The sequence below is a fragment of the Anneissia japonica genome, unplaced genomic scaffold (genome assembly GCF_011630105.1).
Source record: "Anneissia japonica isolate Jap-2015-1 unplaced genomic scaffold, ASM1163010v1 scaffold287930_len349246_cov199, whole genome shotgun sequence".
Taxonomy (NCBI): Eukaryota; Metazoa; Echinodermata; class Crinoidea; order Comatulida; family Comatulidae; genus Anneissia; species Anneissia japonica.
Window position 1 is genome coordinate 84,561 of NW_022717415.1, and position 9,932 is coordinate 94,492.

Below are 9,932 nucleotides of genomic sequence, written 5' to 3' on the forward strand. Positions count from 1 at the left end.
TTATTATTATTATTATTATTATTATTATTATTATTATTATTATTATTATTATTATCATTATTATTATTATTATTATTATTATTATTATTATTATTATTATATTATTACAGTAACATTATTTCAGACAAATTTTAACGAAATTAGTATGTATTACAAAAACAGTAGCTGTTTTGCCATTAAGATGAACAACAGCTTTCATTGTTTTGCAACCGACTTCAAAGACACACTTCCTAAGCGATTCAAAAAGCTGTTTGTAGTCTCACAGTAGACATACCACTGGTACTGAAATGTTTGCGTCTATAGTATGAGACACAATCCTAATTGGATTGTTACATTTATTATCCTACTTGCATCGTGTCACGCAACATAGTTTACATTCACAATTTAACAAAAGATACCAGACAATATATAAAGCTTACATCATACTAAGCAAGGTAATACAGACTGACATATTTTCACTGTGTATGTCGTCATATTAAACTACAGTAGCATCCCACAAGGGGGCAAATCCTACTGAATGTTGCAGTATGACATACATGATATGTATCCACAGTAAGTACTTAGTAGGATGCGTACTTGACTCTATAGCATAAAATGATAGTATAAAAAACTTTGTTGGATCAGAACCCCGTAATTTGTATCACAATCGGATGGTAGGTCTAATTGTAGTTAAGTTGTAGTTAAGCTTAACCTTGAGCCGTAATTCCTGGCCCCGAAACCTTGACTCAGAAGTACCGGGTTGGTGTCCGGCGGGGGATAGTTTTCCACCAAAGTTTTTACTATTGTTTATTTTATTGTACTGTGCTGGTTAATTTTTGTTATTGTTATTGTACTATGTGTTTGCAGGACCATATTGTAAAACAGCGGTAAGATCTCGCCTGTATATGTTATCCTGCCTAAAGATGTTTTAAAATAAAAAATTAAAAAAATTGCGCCTGCGCTGTAGAGAGCTGGGGGCGAAATTCTAAATTAAGGGAGGGACAGATTCGACGATCAGTGGTTCCCAACCTTTTTGCATTTGCGGACCCCTCTGGACATGTCAAAAGTCTTCACGGACCACCATGTCTAAATATTACTCATTGTCGATATTACAACAATAAGATTATAGATATAAGATAATTCGCTACAACACTACAACATTAAACAGTGCGATTAATATGTTAATTGCACTGTTGTAAGGCAAGAAAAATGGACATCCCCTTCCCCATTTTCGAGGACACCTAATGGACACCTTTGTCTTGGCGGACCCCCAATTATTTTTCGAGGTCCTCAAGAGGTCCACGGACCCGGGTTTTAAAGCATTGGACTAGTCGACAAAGCCTATAAAAACAGCGATAGCTGAATACAAGGTATGTCATTATTTTATCTTTTAAAAACTCTGTGAGACGGGGAGGCTAGGAAAGCTAAGATTGAATATGTTACCAAGGCAGTCAGCTAGTTATCTGGAGGCCGTGGGTTCGATTCCCCGAATCACTTGCGAATATATATTCGGTATACGATAACACGACAGGTATGGAATAATATCACTTCAATCACATCGAAATAGAAGTATTCTTTACCATTATACACATTTTATAGATTTAAAGAGCGATAAATCGAACATACATTTAAGCATGGTTTCCGTAAAACTACTATGCTGCCGCTACAGTGTTTTTACAGCATTCTTACCATTATGACTCCTCGATTCGACAGACCAATTTGTCGGTGATAGTGTATAACGAATTACGAAAACCAAGCTTTGGCGTGGATGATAAGCACAAAATAATGACGTTATATATCTATTCTCATATTCTGTCTTCGAAAGGTTGAAGAGATTGTTTTTTTTTTGTACGGTTTGTACTTGTGAAGGTGTATAATGAACTATATATTGCACTGTCCAGGCAGCTTGAAGTTAAACACCTGTGATGGAGCAGACGTCGACTGACTAGGAATGACTGCACTTGTGTCTTGAAGGAGCCAGTGGGTCAAAACAGTTCCACGTCCCTACGAATTAAATACAGGTACTATAATTACCGAGTTCTTCGGTCCACAACTAAGTCTAACGTTTAGAAAGCAAACCATAACTGTATGTCATTTCGTAGGATTATGCCTACTCATATGGTGCTCACATTTTAAACATGTAAAAATAATCGAATGCAAAAGATACTATAATGCAATTGCTACAGCTAGTTCGTTGAAACATAGGTATAAATAATACACACACCTTTATCAAAACCTCTCCTCTCTTATTCATCAGAAAGCCACCGATGTCCAAAAGTATTTTGTGAGTCGTCTCACTTATCTGAATACGATTCGCTATAAAATAAATGGGGAAAATTTGAAATTATGAAATAAATAAAATTAAATAAATACTCAATCATTAATTTATTATCTAATCAATTGTTGTGTCACTTCCGTATGCCCCAAAACTTTTGAAAGTTCTAAGAAAGCCAGCCTAAAAAGCTTTGCGCTGTTTTTTTCCATGAGCGGAACACATCAACGTTTACAATGTCCGGGTTCACTTCATTGAGACTCATTTTATATTTTGCTGCGCTTGAACATAATCATTAGCCTACTTGCAAGTTTCTTACGGCACCTTCACCGATGTTTTTTTTTTAAAGACTTTTGACTATTGTGAATTTGTTTAAACATTTTTTTCACCGTAAGACTTACGGAGACCACTGGATTCCATTTTGGACGCCAAGTTGACAGTTTCGCCGAACAAACAATAGCGCGGCATCTTGGAGCCGACGATTCCAGCAACAACTGCACCTTGATTGAGGAGATAATATAATATAATTAATTCTATAAAGAATATAACATCATATCTTACTAATACATTTCACATACACAATAACTAGTCTTAAATAATTTACCTGTGTGTATGCCAATACGTATCGTCATCGAATAACCCGGCTTGTGTGGAATTCCCACACTCTTAATACAGCGGAGGAGGTCTAATGCTAGTAGAGCAATTTCGCTGCCATGGTTATTTCCATTCCGCTTCGGTATACCTGTTAATAATAATAATAATAATAATGTATGATTAATTTTATCATTATTAATATTTTCAATATCATAAGTACAATCATAAAAGCCCTAATTATAGTTAATAGAATAGGCCTAATTAATGTTTTTATTTATATATACGTTTTAATAATTTACCAGATGCAACCATGTAGGCATCACCAATGGTTTCAACTTTGTAAACATCATATTTGTCGATATATTTGTCAAATACAGTATAAACATTATTCAACATGTCCACAACTTGGAAAGGAGTGCTTTCTGAGCATATTCTAGTGAATTCGACAATATCCGAGAACATTATCGTCGCTGAACTATATGACACAGCCTTAACGTTTTGATGGCGTTTTAAACTTTCCGCCACGGATTTTGGAAGCATTTGATACAACAGCGTATCTGTGCGCCTTTTTTCTGTTTTGAGCTCTTTCGTTTGGTCAGCAAGTATAAATGTGTAATCTTGTATCGAAGATGTCAGAGATTCAACTGCTTTAAATATCACAATTCCTATGATAATTACAACTACCATAATACAGATGCCAGTCGATAAACTAGCTGTATCAGCCTTCATTGCCTCGTCAAGTCTAGAGAGAATGATCACTGCCATCTGGCTCTGAATCTCATGTAAGGTATCGATATAGATGGTCATATTGTCAAACCACCAGTTTCCATCCTGCCAGGATGGCAGTCTGTTCATATCATTCTGTGATATTTCTCTTCTCATTTTCGAGATTGTGGTCTGAAAATCATACTTGACCTGAGAAACTCTTTCATCTAAGATGGAGCTGACTAAAGATGAATACTTTTGAGACGACTTTATGTTACTCTCGCCGACTTGCAGTTTCTCCATATACCAAAGGTAATCCGTTTGCTGAAATCCGCCTTGAGTAAAGAATACTGCACCCAATGTTCGCTCAATACCGATTTGCTCCATACCAACAATCAATAGCTGGTAGGCAACTAGTGTTTCCCAGACACCTTGCCCGCCAGACTTTCCGACACTCTCGTTGAACCAGTCTATGAAGATCTGTATTGCATCTGTGTAGAAGTGAATCACCTGATACATAGTTGTATTTCGGTTGTCCAGCGTCAATCGATATTTAAAAAGAAAATTAACCATCTCTTGCTTGTTTTTGAACTTCTGGTATGCCCTGGTTCCCTCTACTGGCCAGTCATCAATAGTTTGCAGAACCTCGTCTGTCATTGGGTAAGTATCGATGAGAAAGGTTTTGCGTTCTGGTCCGTTCTTTTCTAGTAGTGAGCTAATGTAGAGAGCTGTCATATCACGCTCTCGCTGCAAACTATGGATAATAGATCCTACCTATGAACATGAAAGATAAACATGACACTTTACAGTTCTTACATCATGAAGAAAGCATTTCAGACTTACAGCTAATGAGTCATGTATTTAAATGGTGATTGGCTACTTTGAAAAAAAAACAAAACTGTACCCACTTTTTGAGCACAGTACCTTAAACACCACAATTGCATTCTTACCAATTTACAGGGCATATTATATAATATTTTAATAAATATCTTTTTCATCATTCACATAGGCCTATAAACGTTTATAATTCATTAGCAACAATAGTAGTGCTTGGGATGTGTTAAATTTACATAACGTTGCTTCGTTACCTGTTGGCTTAAACGAACATTCCTGCGCGTCTCAGTTGCGTCAATGCTGCGACGCACAGTGGTAATAAGATCTGAAATTGCCAACGCTATTAAGACAAATATTGGCAGCAGAATAAGTGTCATCATCTTCACCAACTGTTTATTTTTACCATTCGGAACAAGACAGGACGAAGCGGCGCAGATTTCGTTAGGCTCATCGTTCATTCCGTCTTGAATAGAATCATCTTCCTACAAATATAGAAACTTGATGTATTACCTTGTTTTGACCGAGTGCAAACTAGTTGTCACATGAGTATTATAAATACACTAGGAGAATCAGCTATAAATACTTAAGGCTTCGCGCTGCTTCCCATCATAATATTAACATGTTGTTCCTTCATGTGCTTTAAATAGGCATACAAAAAATATATTTATTATATTTCTTATGTTATGTTGCATTATTGGCACCGAATTAAGATATATAATAGCCGTGCACATTTTATGAAATATAAGGAAATAGGTTGTAAACTTATTTTCATCATAACTATTCTTCGAATGTATTTATTGTACTCATGTAACTTTTTTTGTTAAAATAATTTTTAACAAGTAAAAGGGTAATTTTATATTGGCTGTTCTAGCATTTAGGTATGGAGAAATTATTACCGAATCTGTGGCTAATGACAGATAATTTCGGAAATATGTGGGTCAGTCTAGTCGTTGTGTTTGCTGAGAACTTACTATCACATGGTTAGTTGGTCCCCAAAATTAAGTCCGATGCGAATACGGCTAATTTTTACTGGGTCATAAAATTCTCATTACCACAGATGTATGCAAAACGGAACAAGTTCGATACTTGTGGAAGTCATAATTTCTTGTGGCCTTGGTAAGTTGGTCCGTAATGCATACGTCTGTGGTATGCAAAAGGATGCAATTATCGGACCAAGTTCGATACTTGCGAAGTCATAAATGCTTGTGTATTTGGATAAAAATGTTTGTATTGATCTTTTTTAACCGTTAACAATTTTTAAAATGTTATGATAGAGATGTTAATGTAATTTTTTTTCTGGTTTATGCATGTTGCTTGCTTTTATGAATGCAAATGTTATTGTTGTCTTTTTGTACTGGGCCCTGTTGAGAACAGATATCCTACTTAACAGGTTTCCCCACTATAAAGAATAAGAAATAAATAAAATAAAACAAATGGAAGGTAAGCCGTTAGTTCTGTGAGGGAAATAGCATACTGGCACTAAAAAGAACTCAGTATACTGTTTAAAATTAGTCTCTAATTATTGTAGGCACTGCATGCGTTGTGGTACCTAAAAGCTTAATCTGAATTCTTTGTTAATATTCAACAAGGATCAAAGATTTACATATAATTCTTCCTTTATTTTGATAGTAAAACAGTGTTTTCATTTAAATACAGGCTACTGTATGCTTGCAGAAAATAACTTTCAAACTCTTGCGTAATATTGATGTCTAAATCTTAGTTGAGCTTTTACCTGACTTCTCGAATCTGAACTTGTAGTGGTACTTTGTGAGTCATTTTCTTTCTTTGTGTAGCGATCGCTGATACATGATTGGCTGTAGTAATAATTGGACATGTTGACTATTAAAATACAATCTAAATAGTACGGTACCGTACATTGTTTTGACATGATTTGAAATAATAATCAACAGATATTATAGGCCTACTAACAGAAACTTAACAGCAAAAACTTTACGTATACGTGTATGTGGTATGATAATATAGAAATTAAACATAAATTGATGGAGTCACATGAATCAATAGAAATGTTTACCTTTAGATATAATGTAGGTCTATAATGACAGGTGTAATGTAATACACAATAAATGTAGTAATTATTAATAAAATCAAAAGAGCATAATAAGTAACCACCAAAAATGGTTAACTCGCTATGTTAAATGGTTATAAAATGGCCGAGGGATACCATAATAAGCAATTAGTAGAGCTCCGCATAGTACACTATAGGAAAATTATTGTACGAATGTTAGATTTAATGCTTGAAAAAATTTCCTGAGGGCCTGCAAGGCTCGAAGGAAATTTTTGAATGCATTAATTCTAACCTAAGTATAATAATTTTCCGTTTAGTGTACGATGCATGCTCTACTAATTGCTTTATAAGTCAATCGCCGTCTTTTAATTTTATTTTTTTGTAACCAACTGTTGTAGCAGCCATCGGTTGCTATTAGTGATATGATCAGTATACGTGTGCGTATTTACATTTAGCTGTGCGTATGCTGATTTTTGCTCCTGCAGTACGCGTTTAACATCAGCAGTACAGCACGGATACGATGAATAACTATTGTGTTAGAAAGAACTTGTTTGTAATGCTATATTGATAGACTTTCGTCAAAGAAATAAACATTTCAGCATTCGAGAGGGAATACAGTCACTGGCGTCCTTTTTGGTCGGTGCATGCAGACAAGTAAAATCGTGCGATGACTTCATAACTAGGACAGGCTACATCTAAATGTGTTCCTTGAGTCTTTAAAATAGGTCTAAAATATTTCTATTAAACCTTCAGTTTGTTGTGTTTATGAGGGTCCTTTGATTGAATGAATTCCTTAATTGTTCATACTTAATTTTGAATTTGAAGTAACTTTCTTCGGGTTCTAATTAAGCTTGTTTTACGAAAATAATTTTCAATTACAATTCAATTTTTATCGCGGTGCGCGATGTATTCGCGGTGGTAACGAAAAAATGAGGATTTTTTTTGCACACGAACCTAAAAAAAATCAAGCTGAGCGTCCAATAATACAAAAATTATTGGACGCTGGGGAATAGGCAAATAACATTGGGAGTTGCAGTGATGAAGTCACGATTGACTTATAATAGACTTTATTAATAAAACCAATTTATTAATATAAAAAACGGTCAAGCAGTAACTTGAGTCATTAAAGAATACTATTTCCGTGAATAGACCCTACTTATTTCACTGAAGTGTTACTAAAAATTGATCAGTAATGAAATATTTGTGAAGGTCTACATAGTTCGGGTGCTCAAATTAAACATAGGTCTACATTAAAATTCAAATTGTACATGGCTTTATTAAAAATATTTTTGCTTATGTACCTGGGATTGTCAACAAACAGTCCCTGAAAAACGCTCAGATCGTCGGAGCGGCGGGGGCGTAGCCCCTGCCACTTGTACCCCCACCCCCTAGCCAACTGGTGTAGTCACGCATTTCAAATCTCTCAGGTTGGTAACTATGAAAACATCATTTTTTTTTTACTTAGGCTTAAAATAACACCACCTATATCTCATTATAAGATAAGTTTATACGCACGCTGCATTGGCCGATAAATTCATGCCTGCTGTATGTGAGCGCTTAATGACACGATGCAGTCTCGCGATTGTCGGTGAAGTCTAAGATGGTCGTAATATTAAAAACAAAACGATCCCTTTTTGCGCGCCTCGTCGCGTTGCGCTCAAATATGTAATCGTATAGCCGACTTAAAACTGAACTGGGCATTATGGAAGAAAAGTCTAAAGCTTACTACTGAATTCGTATTTTACTTTATTTATTATTAAATGCATACAGTCAAAACTAAAATGCTGAAGAGTTTATACTAATAATGATTATAAGAACATCACAGTTTAAATTAATGACATGAATGTGTATTATTTTAAAGAATGTTTCGATTATGAGTTAAAATAAGCCTTTAAATTAATTTGGTTCTGATAAAAACTGTTATGTTAGATAGAAAAATAACTGGAGTTAATAAAGCAACTGAAATTTAAAAATACAACTTGTAGCATGAAGGTACTTACAAACTAGAGTCCATTGCGATGTTATGTAGTCAATTGCTTCAAGAGTAATACAAAATATTATATTTTAGTACGTTATATAATGCGATATAATGGCAACATCAATCTAATGACGGAAAACGTGCTGTTTTCCATAACAACACATTGTCGTCATTGTGGTTCTCTCATTTTCTGTTAGTGGTTTGTGACTTGTTTTATAATAATTATTTACCAAACTCATATAGCACCCTTTTTATGAATATTCATGTTCAAAGGCGCTTTAAATGATAAGAATTTAAAAAAAATACAATACAAAAATATAAATTTAAAAAAACATGACATTATTACCATATATACAAATAGATTAAATAATTGATTTAGAATATTTATTGAGGTTAGTTATTGTAAAAATGATAAATAAAAGAAGACATGCTAATAATATAAAATGTCTTAAAAGTCTTAAAATTCTTACACGTTTCAATACTTTTTAACTTCAGGGTTTAGATGTTGACAACATCAGCACGTAGACCATTATATAGCTTGTTTATGCAATCACTGATAACTCTCTCACAGTAAATAATTTATTGAGAATACAATGAATTATTATTTATAGATGATGAGCTGAATTTTTGCGGACTGTTTAGATGAATAAAATAGTTTGCTACAGTAATGTATGATTACTACAATTATTTCTTGAATTTTTACATTGATATCTAAACAGTAATAAGCTTGCAATTTCTTATTTCAGTGCATATAAAAATACAGGCCGCTTACACGCCCAGACAACCACAAAAATAAAAAGTATTCAATATAATAGGCATATGCATTGGACATTCCGGAGTGCATTCAAATCTTAAAGCTATATTTAATTAACAACACTTTTTAAAACTAAGTTAGCGTAAATGGTTGACCGCATATCATCCCAAACATTGTACATTTGATATACACTCCAAACCTGTATCGAAGTACCGGTAGACAGTTATAAGATGTACTCATTAACTGTAAAGGTAAAGGTAGAGAATAACCTATAGGCCTATCTATCTTACATCAATTACTATAATATTGTTATTATTTCACGTGTGTTATTGATGTTTTAAAGTATCATATAATGTAGGAGACCTTGTTTTGTGTCTTCTTACTACAGTAATCATCTTCAGCCAAAACCAAAAATGAACAAGAGGTTTGTTGCAAGATAACTATTGTTAGCTTTCTTTAATCAGTCTTAGATCATAAATCGGTTCAATCATTTTTGTATGGCTTGTTTATCCAATTTATGTAGCAATGCATCGGGAAGCAATTTGTCATTTGGCGTATTCTATTACTGTATTTGACGAACAAAGTGAACTTGAACTCTAGCTTAAACCCGTATATATAAAAATTCACATTAACAAAAACCTTAAACTCATACATCAAACATTGCAAGATAGCAAGTTATTTTACATTAGAATGATGACAATATGAATATTTTTAATCACTTTAATATATCATCATCATCATAATAAAAAATGTCTAGGTATGTTCTGGTTTTTAAAGCGATATATATATA

The 9,932-nt window shown here is 33.9% G+C and overlaps 1 protein-coding gene across 1 annotated transcript; it reads right to left on the minus strand.

Moving 5' to 3' along the window:
- Positions 1–1,845: 1,845 nt before the first annotated feature.
- On the minus strand, positions 1,846–6,218 carry LOC117110222. The gene is made up of 7 exons (XM_033252844.1): positions 6,117–6,218; positions 4,639–4,866; positions 3,145–4,324; positions 2,856–2,993; positions 2,653–2,751; positions 2,204–2,295; positions 1,846–1,983 (listed from the first exon to the last, which is right to left on the minus strand). Exons 1-7 carry the CDS (start codon positions 6,216–6,218, stop codon positions 1,861–1,863), a joined length of 1,962 nt encoding a protein of 653 aa, XP_033108735.1. The 3' UTR covers positions 1,846–1,860.
- Positions 6,219–9,932: the final 3,714 nt, after the last annotated feature.